This window comes from Kogia breviceps, chromosome 10, assembly GCF_026419965.1.
Source record: "Kogia breviceps isolate mKogBre1 chromosome 10, mKogBre1 haplotype 1, whole genome shotgun sequence".
Lineage (NCBI taxonomy): Eukaryota > Metazoa > Chordata > Mammalia > Artiodactyla > Physeteridae > Kogia > Kogia breviceps.
The window spans coordinates 43,926,652-43,943,423 of NC_081319.1; the positions used below are offsets into that span (position 1 = coordinate 43,926,652).

At 43.6% G+C, this 16,772-nt stretch overlaps 1 protein-coding gene across 2 annotated transcripts; it reads right to left on the bottom strand.

Moving 5' to 3' along the window:
* Window positions 1-4,028: 4,028 nt before the first annotated feature.
* Window positions 4,029-16,096, bottom strand: CX3CR1 (C-X3-C motif chemokine receptor 1). 2 transcript variants are annotated; one of them, XM_067044521.1, is made up of 2 exons: window positions 15,967-16,096; window positions 4,029-6,982 (listed from the first exon to the last, which is right to left on the bottom strand). In XM_067044521.1, the coding sequence occupies exons 1-2, from the start codon at window positions 16,069-16,071 to the stop codon at window positions 5,897-5,899; spliced, it is 1,191 nt and encodes a 396-aa protein (XP_066900622.1). In that variant the 5' UTR covers window positions 16,072-16,096; the 3' UTR covers window positions 4,029-5,896. The 2 variants fall into 2 exon arrangements, with proteins under 2 accessions (XP_066900622.1, XP_058933115.1); XM_059077132.2 differs by lacking the exon at window positions 15,967-16,096 and adding an exon at window positions 12,686-13,053.
* Between the last annotated feature and the right edge of the window lie 676 nt (window positions 16,097-16,772).

Below are 16,772 nucleotides of genomic sequence, written 5' to 3' on the forward strand. Positions count from 1 at the left end.
ACATTTGCTTCTGGGAATCCTGGTATCCTTTGCCAGTGAGTCTCTGTCTGTTGACAATCTTTCATTAGAGATACTGATGTCACAGAACAGCTGTCACCAAAGGCTGTACCACCCAGGCTGCACCTGTCACCACAAGCAGATCAATTCTGTTAAACTCTACATTCAGGAGGGCAGACCTTCCCTCTCTGCCTAAATCATCTGCCTGCAGATCCTCTTTCTACGGGTTTTCCACTGACCACCTGTATTCTCTGCTCTTAGAGGGAGGATTGGACTGTATTTTTTGCCAGCTTTATTGAGACATAATTGACACATGAAATTTTGTAAGTTTAAAGTGTACAATGTAGGGCTTCCCTGGTGGCGCAGTGGTTGAGAGTCCGCCTGCCAATGCAGGGCACACGGGTTCGTGCCCCGGTCCGGGAAGATCCCACATGCTGTGGAGCGGCTGGGCCCGTGAGCCATGGCCACTGAGCCTGCACGTCCGGGGCCTGTGCTCCGCAAAGGGAGAGGCCACAGCAGTGAGAGACCTGCGTACCGCAAGTAAATAAATAAATAAATAAAGTGTACAATGTAGTGATGTTACTTTATTTTTTTATTTTTAAAAATTTTTATTCAATTTATTTAAACTAAAAAAAAATGTTTACCCATTTCTCCCAGCCTCTACCCCTCCCCACTTGCAACCACCAATCTGTTCTCTGTATCTGTGAGCTTGGTTTTTTGTTTATTTGGTTTTTTTTAGATTCCACATATAAGAGAGATCATATGGTATTTGTCTTTCTCTGTCTGATATATTTCACTTAGCATAATGCCCTCGAGGTCCATGTTGTCACAGATGGTAGGATTTCATTTTTTATGACTGCATAGTATTCCATTGTATGTATGTACCACAATTTCTTTATCCATTTATTCATCGATGAACACTTAGGTTGTTTCCATATCTGGTCTATTGTAAATGCTGAAATGAACATGGGGATAATATATCCTTTCAAATTATTTTTTCATTTTCTTCAGATAAATACTCAGAAGTGGAATTGCTGTATCATATTGTAATTCTATTTTTAATTTTTTGAGGAACCTTCACACTGTTTTCCATAGGGGTTGCACCAATTTACGTTCCCACCAACAGTGCACAGGTGTTCCCTTTTTTCCACATTCTTGCCAACAACTATTATTTCTCATCTTTTGGATAATAGCCATTCTAACAGGTGAGAGGTGATATCCCATTGTGGTTTTGGTTTGCATTTTCCTACTGATTAATGATGTTAAACATCTTTTCACATACCTATTGGCCTTCTGTATGTCTTCTTTAGAAAAATGTCTACTCAGATTTTCTGCCCATTTTAAAATCAGATTTTTTTTTTTTGCTATTGAGTTGTATGGGTTCTTTCTGTATTTTGGTTATTAGGCCCTTATCATATATATGATTGGCAGTTATTTTCACCCATTCAATAGGTTGCCTTTTCATTTTGTTGATGGTTTCCTTTGCTTTGCAGAAACTTTTTAGTACAGTGTAGTCCCACTTGTTTCTTTTTACTTTTGTTGCTTTTGGTGTCAGATTTAAAAAATCGTTGCCAAGACCTATGTCAACGTCTTGACATAGTTGTACTGCCTGTGTTTTCTTCTATGGAGTTTTATGGTTTTAGATCTTACATTCAAGTCTTTAATCCATTTTGAGTTAATTTTTGCATATGGTGTAAGATAGTAGTCCAGTTTCATTATTTTGCATGTAGCTGTCTAGTTTCCCCAACACCATTTATTGAAGAGACTGTCTTTTCCCCATTGTATATTCCTGGCTCCTTTGTTATAAATTAATTGACTATATATATATATATATATATATATATATATATATATATATATATATATATATGGATTTATTTCTGGGCTTTCTATTCTGACACTGACTTATGTGTCTCTTTTTATGCCAATACCATATTGTTTTAATTACTGTAGTTTTTGTAACATAGTTGGAGATCAGGGAGCATAATGCCTATAGCTTTGTTCCTTTTTCTCAAGATTGCTTTAGCTATTTGGGGTCTTTTGTGGCTGTATACAAATTTTAGGATTGTTTGTTCTATTTCATGAAAATGAATCCTGATAGGGATTGCTTTGAATCTGTATATTACTTTGGGTAGTGTGGACATTTTAACAATATTAATTCTTCCAATCCATGAGTTTGAAATATCTTTCCATTATTTGTGTCTTTTTCAATTTCTTTCATTAATGTCTTGTAGTTTTCATTATACAGGTCTTTTACCTCCTTGGTAAATTTATTCCTAGGTATTATATTCTTTTTGATGCAATTATTAATGGAATTATTTTCTTAATTTCTCTTCCAGATAGTTTATTATTAGTGTAAAGAATCACAACAGATTTCTGTGTATTGATTTTGTATCCTGCAACTTCACTGAATTTGTTTATTAGTTCTAACAGTTTTTTGATGAAGTCTTTAGGGTTTCTATATATAATTTTATATGTGTATATATTGTAGAATGATTATCACAATAATGTTAGTTAACACATCCATCACTTCACATAGTTACAATTTTTTTGTGTGTGATGAGAAATTTTAAGATCTACTCTCTTAGCAACTTTCAAATATACAATACAGTATTGTTAACTGTTGTCACCTTAAGATTGGTCTATAGTTTTATCAAGAGGAGGAAGAAGTCAGTAAACAGAGAGTTATCTACCTCCTTGATTAACTCGCTGTGTGATCTTGGGCCAGTCTCTGGCCTTCTCTGGACCTCCTTTCCCCTACCTGCAAAGTGTGGGTTTGGACTCAACTATTTCTGACCACCTACAATTCTGTGATTCTGGGACTTAAAAAAGCAAGATGGCAAGGGCAACATAGTATGAGTTTCCTCACTGGGAAAGATTCAATCTAATCATAATAAGAAAAAAAAAAGAATCAGAATAGTTGCCTCCATTTATTTGACCTTGCTTTCCAAGCCTGTGCTGTGAGCTTTGTGAAGGTAGTCTTACTAAATCTTCATAATAACCCTAGGAGGTGGGCACCATGTTTATTCTTTTTTCTCCAGGTGAAGAAACTGAGCCTCAGAGATGTCAAATACCTTCCCAAGGTCACAGAGTCAGTAGGTTGGGAGTCAGTCATAGATGTCTGTCTGCATTTGGAGTTTCTTTCTGCTTTAGGGAAGCCCAGAGCCCAGAAGGTGTGGTGGATCTGATCCAGCTGTGCTCTTGTTCTTTTCAAATGTGCCTTCCTTTACTTAGATTCCAACATCACTGCTATTTAGGTTTTTTTGATGACCTTCCTTATTTTCTCCCTATTCTGTCTTATTCAGCAAAATGAATGAATGAATGTTTCTTATGATACAAATCTAATTTTCTTCTAGAAATGAAACTGTTTATCTCTCTTCTTTGTTTCTCAAGCCAAAAGAGTATTTTCCTCTTTTCTTGGGAGTCCACTTGTAAGTTAAAATTTTAATGAAAAGTTTCATAATTCAACAATTGGAACAAGGATCAAGTAATAGGGGAGTAAACTGTGAACACCCTGAGAATACCCTCTTCCATTGGTTGTCTGAGCCAAAGCTTCAGAAGCTTCCCACCACATACTCTATTCCCAATGCCTTTCAATTTCTCAGATATTTCCCTTAAAATCTTAAGATCTTAAGACTCAGGTCAGATGTCCTAAGATTAGGGTCCTAAGATCCTTAAAGACTCAGGTCAGATGTCACTGCTCTTGTGTTACCAATTAATGCAGAGCATGCTTTTTTTGTAAATTTCTGAGTTCTGCATTTAAATGTTAAGCACCTCTTAAACATTGAAGGCAAAGGCCTTATCGCACTGATCTTTGGAACTCTGGATCTGAGCTCACATGTTGCATGTAATATATGCTCAATAAAGGTTTTGCAGTATATTAGTTTCATATGTATGTGTTAAAAGCTAAAAAGTTCCCATGCCCTTTGGCCCAGTTATCCCCATGGCAAGAAATTTATCCAAAGGAAGTAATTGAAGAGGAAAAAGTAAATTATACAGAAAAGTGCTGTAAAATATGTATTTGCTAAATATTGGAAACAAGCGAAATGTTTATTAATAGGGTAATGATGAGTAAGTTACAGTACATGATCTTGATGGAACATAATTCATTCTGTCATTGGTTAAACAAATATACCGACTGCCAAGGAGTAAGAAATAGAATGAGTCAGACGCCTTCAGTGAGTACACAACCTGGCAGAGTCTTCTGAAATGATCATTACAAAACTATATAGAAACAGAGGGTTATTTGTGGCCTAATGTTAAGAGAAAAAAAAGCAGATTATAAAACTGTACATTATGATTGCAACTCGAAACACGTGAGGGTGTGAATGAGGTCTGGTGGGCAGATGAAAATATTGTGTGGTTAGATTATAGATGATATTTTCTTTAGCATAGTCACAATTGTTTTTCAAGCTTTAAAGTTTCAGTCCATCCCAAATGTTTACTGAGAAAGGGAAAACTGCTCCTGGGACCCTTGCTGTCCAGGTTGGCAGTGGCATGAATGATGGGGTTCTCTCCAGATGGGGTTGCCACCAGTTGATTGGGAGGAAATGTTCCAGGCAGTCCGGGAGGGTTGAGTCAGGAAAGGCTATCAACCTGTATATCTATGAGTGTCCATTGAGCGCCACTGTAGGAGCCAGCCTCCTCTGTGTCTGAGCTACACCACGCAGCAGAGCCCGCAAGGCCCTTCCAAGCTCTGTCAACAGCACCACATAAGCATGGTGCCAGGTGGAGGAAAAGCTGAAGTCTGGGAACCAGACAAGAGGGTTGGAACCTGCACGAGTTAGAGGCTGGTTCCTCATGCTGGAAAGGATCCTTCCTACATGAAAAGTTCTATTACCTACCATTCTACAGATGAGGAAACTGAAATTCAGTTGTCCCCAAATTACCCAGAGGATAAGTGATAGAGTTGGGATTGGAAACCATGCCTTCTCAGTTTGGGCCAGTGTCTTTTTCTGTTTATCCCCCTGGGCTCTGGAGCAGGTGGCGATGCATGCGGCCAGATTGAAGAGACATGACTGACAAGGTGGCTGGAGTACTTTGTGAAAGGGAGGTACTGGCGAATCTGTTGGTGGAACCACATGATGGAGGGTGTCAGAGGCCAGGCATTTGAGCTTGGACTTGATGCAGTAGGCTCTGGGGAACCTTTGTAGGTTTGGGGACACGACAGAGGGGGTTTAATGAAGAAGAGGCTGGTGGTGTGTGCTGGCTGGTATGATCGGGATGGGGCTGGGCTAGATGCAGGTAAAGTTGGTGGGCAACTCTTGTTATAACTGATCAAAGCAGCACCCACTCCTCCAGCTTCTTGGAAATATGTCTTCATGCATCTCCAGCCACAAGATTGGAATGGAAGCTGCCATCTTATCTATGTCTTCCCTGTGGATACCACCACGTGGTCCAAGGATGAGAATCTGATACAAACTTGGCCAATCAGAGCCCTTCCCTGGGAATTTTGACCTTGGGACCAGAGGGATATAGGTCTCATTCCCTCTCTGATTACAAAGCTTTGTTATGTGAGTCTGGGATCTCTGTTACCACTCAGAGATTTGAGAGTCAGAGAGAGGAAGTTCTAGCTAGATTCAATCTCTAGTTTTCACTCACTCTGAGGATTTGCCACCCCCTTGCCCACCATTACAATGCGAATGATACTGCCTCTTTTCAGGCTAAATTAATCTGAGTTGAATTTTTGTAATTTGTAAACAAGAAACTCTTGACATTGGCGGTAAGAAACATGCCTATCCTTTATCATTCAGATTTTGAGCACAATTCTCAAAAATACTTTCAGGATTGCTTTTGGGCATCAGGCCAATTGTTTCTTGCATGTAAGAAATTTAAAAATCTGTCCTCATTGTTCAGTATCAGTTTCAGAAACTCCAGGCTTGCTGGAGGGACAAGGCTTTCAGAGGAGGATGGATGTATTTCCATCACTGGTGTAATGAGTGAAATTGCTGCTCAGAACACTTTCTTGCCTGCTCCTTTGTGATTCAGACGGGGACAGGGAGAAACTGACGTGGACGGGATGGCCACACAGGACAGCCAGGCATTTCCTGTACAGGTAGTAAAGGTATCTTCGGAACTTCTCTCCAGCAAATGCATAGATAAGGGGATTAAGGCAACAGTGGGTAAATGCAACTGTCTCGGTCACACTGAGGGCCAACCTCAGATCCCTCTTCGTGTCACAGTTGGGAAAGAAGTCATAGAGATTGAGTGTCTCTAAGAAAATCATGACGTTGTAGGGTGTCCAGAAGAGGAAAAACATGATGACCACAAGAAAGATCAGCCTAATGGCTTTAGCTTTCTTTTGGTTTTTGCAGGAAAAAAGTGTCCGCATGATTCTGAAGTAACAGTAACTCATAATAAGCAGGGGGAGCAGGAAGCCAAGAAAATTTATTTCTACGTTGCGGAGAACAGGCCAGATTTCCTGTAGGACCTCAGGGTAGTCACCAAGGCATTCATTTTCTTTCTGTTTGGTGAACATGAACTGGGGTGCAGCCACCAAGATGGCGGCTGCCCAGACGCCAAGGCTGATGGTGACGCCATGCTGCACTGTACGGTTGTTCATGGAGTTGGTGGCCAGGACAATGGCCAGGTACCTGTCGATGCTGATGATGGTGATGAAGAATATGCCTCCAAAAAACCCGATGAAGAAGAAGGCAGTGGTGAGTTTGCACACGGCATTATGAAGACCTTGCTCGTTTACAAGGTAGTGAGTCCAGAAGGGCAAGGTGGCTACAAAGAGCAGATCAGAAAAGGCCAGGTTCAGGAGGTAAACATCAGTGATCCTCTTGGGCTTCTGGTTGTTGGTGAGGGCAAACACCACCAACAAATTTCCCACCAGGCCAAAGGCAAGGACAAGGGAGTAGAGTATGGCCAGGAAGACAGTTCCCAAGGCCACGATGTCCCCCATATCACAGGCTTCTGCAAGCTCATCATACTCAAAGTCTTCTAAACTTGATTCAGGGGAGATGGTGGGCATGGTGAGCACCTGGATGAGAAAGGAAGACAACTAGTGGCATTAGTTCTCAGAGGAACAAAGTTGGAATTCTGCCCCTTACATAGGCAGACTGGAAGAAGCAAACATTTGGTTGGGTGTCTAACCAATACGTTTCCCAATGTCACGTGTGCTATCTTGTTTAATCTCTGTGATGGAGGCTATAACAGACCCCTTTGACAGAGAGGAAACCAGTCCCTGAGAGGCTCAGTGACTTGCCAGAAACTATATAGTAAATGGCTCAGTTAGCGTTTGAATCGAAGCCTTTTGAAGCTTGAGACAGATCTTTTTTTCTTTGATTTTCAAATGTCTATCTGAAAGATAGCTAGCTTGACCAGGGTGTGGATGGGGGAGAGAGGACGAGCGAGTGGGGAGGAGAGGGGTGTGGTGGTGGGGATGCCGTAATTCACACTTCCAGTCCAAACTTCCATTCTCCACACCCTTCCTTTCTCCCACGTCTCTGCCCTCTAGACCCTCATTTCTCCTGCATGAAGACTGAAGAGAGAGGTCCTAGACACTGTGGAGCCCTGGGCAGACCTGCACCCAGAGCCTCATCTTTGTTTTTGAGAGCCATTTCTTTCCCTCTCCTTCTTGGAACCAACTAAGTCCTTCTGTTCCTTAAGGGATAAGACATAGAGTCAGACACCCTAGAGTGATTACCTTACCTTGATTTGCCCAGGACTCTTCTGGTTTTAGCACTGAAAGTCTCACATGTCTTAAATCCCTCAGTTCTACGCCAACTGGGATGGTCAGTCATCCTACAACTCCAAGAGGGAGTGTCACCATCATCCAGGCATTTGCATTCATGAAAGGGCTAATGGATACCTGATGGAGGCCTGTGCTCAGTTAGCCTGCTGCCCTGGGTCTTGGGGGCTAAGTAATCTGATAATTACCAGCCCTGCACTTCACTGTGACCTGGCCTCCCCCACTGTTCTTTTCCTGGTTTTTTTTCTGGACAAGAATGGAAAGACAAGACATTTCTGCTCAGGTTGGGAAGTGACACTTGTCCATCCCCTCTTCTCCCAGCCAGGATTCACTCCAGAGGCTGCAAGGGGAGCGCTTTTGCCCTGGTCCTCTGGGACCCCCTCCTCTTTCTCTTCCACAAGACAGGCCCTCAGAAACCTCAGTGCACACCTCCTGGTTGTCACTGCCTCCACTCAGCACAACTAAAACCAAAGCTCATGCTTTTTTAACCAGGGGAGTTTCCACACCCTGCTACATCCTTTTCATGCTGGTTTCACCAAGATGGTGTCTCTGCCAAGGCGAGGGCCCCCCCCAGCCAGGGCTTTGCTTCTCCCTTCCCAGCCTCTGCTTAGTATCCTGGCCCAGCTCTGTGTCTCACCCAGACTCTTCCGGGCGAAGTGGCCCAATGCTTTCTGACCTGGGCCGTCTCAGGCTGGGATGGAGTTCTCAGCCCCAGGGAACTGTATGCTTTCTTTGCTTTCAGCTGCAGTGCCCTTTTCTCAGGGAGGAGCCTCTGGCTCTGACCTTAATAAATAAAAGTTAAGTTGAGCCATATAAAATGGCTGATATGCAACCATTTTTGAGTGACATAAATATCAGTTTCAAATGGCTCAGCTGAGATGCTGGGAGGCCAGGAGTGGCTGCTTTGTGCAGGTGACTTGTTGCTGGAGCCCATCTTCCCAGACAGTCAGCTGTGTAGGAGCACAAACAGTCAAGCCCTTGTAGTCCTAAGTTGGGGATACTGAGGGTAGCCCCCCCTCTTCCTGCCCCCCACCCCGGGTCAGGAGCTGGCAGAGTTGACCTTGAGAGGAGTCCAAGGACAATAAAAATCATTTCGCATCTCTTTTGGGCCCGTGTTCAGTCCTGAAAGCCCAGGAACTTGGTGCTTTTGGATTGGCTTGCTTTTTGCCAAATCTGCATGTGGTGGGTTTGATTTCCACTCTTGGCAGCATGCCTCACACACAGGGACCTCTTACAAATCTTCGGGCAGGTGTCCCTGTGTCATTGAGAAGAGTGGGGAGGTGGGCTAGAAGGGGACGGGCACACACTTGGCAGCCCTGAGCCAGGTGCCCAGCAAGGAGAGGGGAGGGACTGGGGACCTCCTTGTCACATGCCACCTGTTTATTTCTGACATCCTGGCCTTTTCCAAGTTCTTGCTGCACCTTCCCCATCCTCTCATCATGAATATCCCTGGAGCCCTTCAGCAGGGCAGTGAATTAAATATAGAACTTTCCTTTCAGAATTGCAGAGAGGATTGAATAGGTAATAACATGAAGTGTCTGGAACTTGATAGCTTTATCCAGGCACCTTTTCAGGAAAGGTGGGCCTGAGCTGGGTGGACCTTTTATTTCTGGGTCCTCTGAGATGTCCCAGAATTGGGCCAGGAGCCTGAAGATAGGGCCTCCTGGTAGCAGACAAGAGCGGGGCTAGTGCCTAGGAGTCAGAGGGCTGCCAGAGATCAACTGGCTTTCACTCAGGCTGCACACTGGCCTCCCAGCCCCTGAGGACACCAGAAACCAAGTGCAAGAATCCAGTGAAGGCGCGGTGGCTAAGAATCTGCCTGCCAATGCAGGGGACCCGGGTTTGAGCCCTGGTCCAGGAAGATCCCACATGCCGCAGAGCAACGAAGCACGTGTGCCACAACTACTGAGCGCACGTGTGCCACAACTACTGAACCCACATGCCACAACTACTGAAGCCCGCACACCTAAAGTCTGTGCTGCACAACAAGAGAATCTACCACAGTGAGAAGCCTGCGCACCGCAACGAAGAGTAGCCCCCGCTCGCCGCAACTAGAGAAAGCCCGCGGGCGGCAACAAAGACCCAACACAGCCAAAAATAAATAAATAAAATTTAAAAAAAAAGAATCCAGTGAAATAAGCCTTCACAGCATCTACTAAGCGAGGTTCATATAGACGGGATTGCAAGGGGAAGGATAGGTGCCAGAGTGAAGCACTAACACAAGTCCCACCACACTAACTGAGTCTGCACCGCACACGTCCCCCCAGCTGTCCTCAGGTCTCCTCACCCTCTGTTCTGTTAAGTCAACATTTTACTAAATGGTGCTGAGCTGGGAGAGTCTGGGCTGAACCTAGAAGCTGAGCTTTGAATACACGTGGGTTTCATACCCAAGTTGAAATGAATTTTGTAGAACCTGCTTTAAAAAACACCAGGCTGGCTCTACTGCTGATCCTGTTCTACTTCCTCCGGTCACTTCCTTTTCTCAAGCCTGCTCACTTATTTTTTAACTTTTTTTTTTTTTTTTTTTGGTCATCATTACCCACTGTTCCCAATCAGCTTCCCTTTTCTACACTTCCCCTCTCATTAGCTGGCCCCCATCCACTTTCTTCTCCCCAGCGTCTTTTTCGTGTTGCTTCCTCCTCTCTTTTGGCTTCACATCCTGCTTAGTTTTCTAGATTCAATGAGTCTTCTTTTGTTTGTTTGTTTGTTTACCTTCCTTGCTCTCTTTTTATGGCTTTTTAGGCCCTTGAGTACACGCGGGTTTGAGGTTCAGTCTAATGCCAGTTGCGAGGCTTAACTTTTTTCCTTTGGACCAAACAAAACTCAGGAATTGCTTGATCCCTGATCCCAACTTTCCCCATGGGGGTACCACTATCTCTTGAGGTTCTAGAACCTGAGGTTATCTTCGGAAAGCCCCAGTTTAAGAGAGAAGGCTGCCGTTCCTGGATACCTGCTAAGTGTCATGTTCCAGACACAAGACCCCATTTAATTCTCACCGCAACACCTCACGGGAAATGACTCTGCCCCCTTGCAAAATAATCACCAGCGGCTCAGAAAGATTTGGGTAATTTGTCCAATGGAGCAACAGAACCAGGATTTCAACCCAGGTGCGTCTCTTCACAAAGCCGTGTTCCCTGCCCTGCACCATGCTTTCCCTCTTGGAGGGGAATTCTGCATGTTACTGCAGGCCCTGTCTCTAGAATGAGAACAGAAAAATAGTAAAGGTGACCCCCCTTTAAAGGATAAGATTCATGATGTGACCCTGAACACTCTTCCTGGGTTTTGCCTTCTAGACTCAGGACCCAGAAGGCTGACCCTCAGTGAAACGGTGGGTGGGAAATGGAGGGGTTGGGGATATTATTTGCCTCTCCAGTCATGACTAGGTGGTCCTCACTGCCAGACCCCCAGAACCTAGCTCTCAACAATGGTGGTGAAGAAATGGAAATCATTTTCTCTGGAGAAGGAAAGGCTGAAGGCTAAAGGATCATCTTATTTCCTGTCTTCAAATACAGAGTGATGCTCTTCAGAGCCATGTACTTCAGAGGGGTCCACATATCCTGAAATAAGCTGACAGACCCTGGGCAGCTCACTTCCAGCTCGGCCTCAGTTTCTTGATGTATGTAATGAAAGCCTGGACCAGACCATCTCTGAGGGCCTGGCCAGCTCTGGATGCTCAGTTTTCCAACAAGGACCAAACAGAAGGAAACAAGCAGTCTTAAAGAGCAGCATGAGTCCTGGGTCAGGGGAGGCGTGGCCTCGTGTCCGCAGAGTGGCTGCTCAGCAGCCTGCAAAGCTTCTGGGCTTGCAGGCGGCCAGCATTCAGATGAGGTTCTGTTTGGAGACAGAGAGCTGAATCAGTTAATTTTGAGTCCTGGCAAATCTGGAATTCACCTTGGGCCATGTAGGAAGGTTCTCAGTCTGGCCCCAAGCCCACACCCCTGGCTACTTGGGACCCTGAGTTTAAGGACCTGATGGTTTTCCAATTTACAATGACAGCTATTTTTTATGAGACCTCTCCTTAGGATGCAGAGAGAGCAAGGCCAAGAAGGCAGAAGAGGGGCAGATGGATGGGCCTTGAATTCCATGCTGAGGAGCAGTGGGCACATTTTACAACTTGCACCCCATCCTCCACACAAGTAGATTAAGTGACTTTCTATTCCTGCAGCAGAGTCCACCTAAAACAACTTGGCGTGACTCACCCACCAGCATTTTATACGGGCCAGAACACACCCCAAGCCAAGACCAGTAACAGGAGAAAACCACACATGGGGTGAGGCCCCTCTGCTCGTGTGTGAACCACCCCTTCACAGGACCTGCCCCTGTTCTTGGTTTGAAACACCTCCCTCTGCTTTCCTTCTCAAAGTCCTTTATAGTATTTATTTATCTCTGTCAAAATGAACTGGAAATTTGGAAAGGAAATGCCTTATGTCTTTCCTTTTTTAATAACTGAAGAAGAGATGGACTTGCTTATTAATTAATTTTTGATTAAGCCAATATCTGTTAATTATCTTTACCATACACTGGTGTAAGGACAAGTGAAAATTAAAAATAAGAGGCTTGGGACTTCTCTGGTGGCGCAGTGGTTAGGAATCTGCCTGCCGATGCAGGGGACACATGTTCAAGCCCTGGTCCAGAAAGATCCCACATGCTGCGGAGCACCCAAACCTGTGTGCCACAACTACTGAGCCCATGCACCACAACTACTGAGCCCGTGTGCCACAACTACTGAAGCCCGTGCGCCTAGAGCCCATGCTCCGCAACAAAGAGAAGCCACCGTGAAGAGAAACCCGTGCACTGCAAGGAAGAGTAGCCCCCGCTCGGTACAACTAGAGAAAGCCCGCACACAGCAACGAAGACCCAATGCAGCCAAAATAAATAAATTAACTAAAAAAAATAATAAGAGGCTTAATTCTCCCTGTTGGAAATAAGGGACACGAGTCCACTTGCCTCCTTTTTCTTAGAGTATTTATTTTAGAAAACATGTAATTGTACCTTCTTTCCTCTTTGAAATGTGGATATATATCCTTTAGAAAATGTGATCATTTCCTCTGTCAGTTTCAGAGCCGGGAGCCATCTCTTTGAAATGCAGATATTGAGGTGCCCAGGCTCCCAGTCCCAGGGGGAGGGCAGGAGACTGACTTGGGCAGGAACCTGGCTCCAAGTTACACAACTACCTCTGATAATAAAGGGATGAGAAGTTTGTTTCTCCTCTGGATGAAGCCAACCAACTAATAAAGATGATGAACCCAATGACCATGGTAAACGTGGGATGAACTCTGTGTGACCGTCAGGTTCCCTTACTTGAGCACCAGTTATTGTGTATCTTGAGAACGTGTGTAAGGGGTTTTGTCTGGTCATATACTAGGGTGAGATTTTTTGTGTCTTTACTACCTCATAGCGGATTGCCTGTGGTGCACATCACATTTAGTGCTTATTCAGTAATGAAGGAGTTTTCTTTCTCTACCATATTCATGGAGAGATTTTTCTGGGTTGGAGATTTTGTTTTTCATTCTATTTCCCCAACAGTAGACACTGTGCTCAATTCTGTGGAGGTAAAAATGTCTAAGATATAGTCTCTGTGAATTTTTATTATTGTTTAGTAACAGAGTGTAAGAAAAGTGATGGGCAACCCAAGGTTCGGACCATTTAAGCTGAGTCTTAAAGGCTGGGAGGGTCTTCCAGGTTGATAAAGATGGTGGTGGGCATGGGGTGGGGTGTGGTTTGAAGCCAAAGGCACTGAGAGTATAAGCATAAGGAGGTTTCCTCGATCCATGGCCAGACAGAGAGGGTGTGAGGGACTATACAGAAACAGAAGGAAGTGAGGATGGTGGGGTTAGGAGGGTCCAACCTGTTCCTGGAGCCTTCAGGAAAGTTCACTTTAGTCTGAGTGGAGGGCTCAGGAAAGGATGCAGAGAGAAGGCAGAAGAGAGGTAAACAGAGGAGCCTCAAATTCTACACTGAAGATCTATAAGGAGAAATTATAAAAGACTTTAATAGGCAAAAAAACCACCTTTATTGGGTGTCCTGTCTAGCACACCCTTTGGGGCCACCTCCCCCTTTCACTGCCTGAGCTAATTTACAAATGACTGATGATGATGATGCGATAATTCTTGTTCATGGAAACAGAAATTGTGTCTGGTGGTGATGCATTTGATAACTGCCATGTGGATAGGGGCCAATTTTGCATTTATCTGTAAATTTATCTGAGCATTTCTGGTAGTATCTCATCCATGCTAGTGCTGTGGCTATGGTCTGTTCATTGTTATTGCTGAGTAGGATTGCACTGTGTGAGTGCCCCACGATTTTTATCTGTTCTATGCTGATGCACCCGAGTGGCTTTCAGTTTTTGAACAATTCTGTCATAAATATTTCTGTATGTGCATCTACATCTCCTATAGTAGAAATGCGTTTTAAAAATGCAAACCAAAAATCAGACATACTGTATGAATCCACATATATGAAGGTCAGAAACAGGCAAAGAAAATCCACAGTGTTTAGGAATGAATATGTAGGAGGTAAAGCTACACGGACAAAGAAGGAAGCAATGACCATAAAAGTCAGGAATGGGGTGATTTGGGGGAGGGCAGGGGTGGTGATCAAGAAGGGACCTGAGGGAGGCTGCCGGGGGCTGGCCTGCTTCTCTGCTGCTGCCTGGATGTTGGTTTGGTAGCAGATCAATTTATAAACTGTTGACTTGCACACTGTCCTTTGAGTGTGTTATGTTTCCTGATGAACAGAGGTTTAAGGAAAAAGATGAAGAGGACCTGGGAAGATATTTAAAGAGATGTGGTATAGGTTTTCTTCCCTGCGAAGAGTCACAATTCATTCACATGTGTGTCCACTCATACTTTCTTTCTGAAGATGATGTTTTCCGATGACACAAACCTTCTGAGCCCAAATGTCCTCACAATGATGATAACAGCATACATCAATGTTGAACATCAAAGTGTGTCAGCAATTTGTTATTAAAATAATTTTCGTTATAAATGCAATAGTTGCTCATTATAAAAAATGCAGATGGTGGGACTTCCCTGGCAGTCCAGTGGTTAAGACTCCGAGCTTCCACTGCAGGAGGTGTGGGTTTGATCCCTGGTCAGGGACCTAAGATCCCACATGCCTGACAGCACAGCCAAAAAAAAAAAAAAAAAATGCAGATGGCACAAAAAAGCATGGAAGAAACAGGAAAGAAAAAACTCAAAACTATCTACAATCCAACTTCCCAGAACCAACCACAGCTAGCTTTTAGTTTCTTCCATCCAATCTTCATGCATATTTTAATATTCACATTGAGTATATTTATATTTAAAATGCAAATGCTATTTTAAAAACTTTTTATTATACAATTTCCAAACATATATAAAAGCAGAGACAACCCCCATGCCCTAATCACCCAGCTTCAACAATTAGCAACTCATGATCAGTATTTCATCTATTCTCCACTTCATGCCCTACTGGATTATTTAAAAATAAATTCAGGGACTTCCCTGATGGTCCAGTGATTAAGACTACATGCTCCCAATGCAGAGAGGGGGCCTGGGTTCAATCCCTGGTCAGGGAACTAGATCCCGCATGCCGCAACTAAGAGTCCACGTGCAGCAACTAAAGATCCTTCGTGCCACAACTAAGACCCGGCACAACCAAATAAATAAATAAATATTTTAAAATAAATAAATAAATAAATCCAGATGTCATAACATTTCACCCATAAACAGTTAAATGTGAGTCTCTAAAAGAATAAGAAAGAAAAAAAAATAAAATTATTTTTTTAAATGATAGGGAGTTCCCTGGTGGTCCAATGCTTAGGACATTGTAATTGATTTACAATGTGTTAATTTCTGCTGTAGAGCAAAGTGATTCATATATATGTGTGTGTAAGCATATATATTCTTTTCCATCATGGTTTATTACAGGATATTGAGTATAGTTCCCTGTGCTATACAGTAGGATCTTGTTGTTTATCCATTCCATATATAATAATTGGCAGATGCAATTTTAAATGATGCTTTTTTTGAGCATTTCTCCATGTCCCTGAAATGTAATTACTAACACTTCCAATCATATTCCACTATGTTAAGCATATCATAAATGATCTAATCACTCACCGCCACCCATCTTCCCCAAGCCCCTTGGACATTTAGGCTGCAACATCCTCTGGAAAATGGTCTCCCTTGTTGGCATGTAAAGCAAACCAGCATCATTAACCGACTTTGACCTCTGACCACAGTGCCCCACCCAGCTCGCCCACAGGTGCTGAACGAGTCCTCTGCTCCTACCTTGGGCTGGACCTGGGAAGGGAACCTCTGGATATGCCAATCAGCCACCCTGTCCCACGCAGACTCTGCCAGAGAGTATTTCCCTTTCCTTCCCTCTGAGAGCATCTTTAATTGCAAGTTAGCCAATAGTATCTGGTTTCCTGTGAAGTATACTATCTTTAGATGCTGCCCGCAGACAAGTTCAGAAACTCCAGGCTGGAGGCCAGCTGGGACAGGAGGTCCTGAAGTTACAGACCTGGAAGACCCAAGCCTGGGGCAGACCAAGAGGGGCTTGGAGGGAGTGATAACTTAGGGACTGTGTTATTTCCCTCACATGCGTGGAGGGCAGGGAACAGTATAGCTCTCTTTAATGATGTGCCTTCAGGCAAGCCCAGAAACTGAGCCTCAGTTTTCCTGCCAATAAACAGGAGCCGATAATACTCACTGGACGGCATTGGGGTGCAGACTGAATGAGCTACAGCTTTTCTCCTCAAAGTGTGATCCCAGCTAGGAGCTTATCAGAAATGCAGCACCTCAGGCCCACATCCTAGGCCTCTTGAATTAGACTCTGCATTTTTTTGATGCCTTATAGATTTTATTTGTTATAAAGAAAATTCATCTCTATATGTATCTTTATTTTTTATTTTTATTTTTTTATGTGACTTGCTTTATTGTGATATCTGCTTTATTGTGGTGGTCTGGGACTGAACTCACAATATCTCTAAGGTATGCCTATATTGTTTTATTAAGAAAAATTTTTTTCTATTGAAGTATAGTTGATTTACAGTGTTTCAGGTGTACAGCAAAGTGATTCAGTTATATATACA

What these genes read in the sequence shown, in the direction of transcription:
- CX3CR1 (XM_059077132.2), bottom strand. Translation starts at nt 13,051, where the DNA reads ATGACCAGACAAAACCCCTTACACACGTTCTCAAGATACACAATAACT. An exon ending in CATTTCAAAGAGGAAAGAAG is followed by an intron (nt 6,983 to 12,685) that starts GTACAATTACAT and finishes TTTCTCATCCAG; the next exon opens with GTGCTCACCATGCCCACCAT.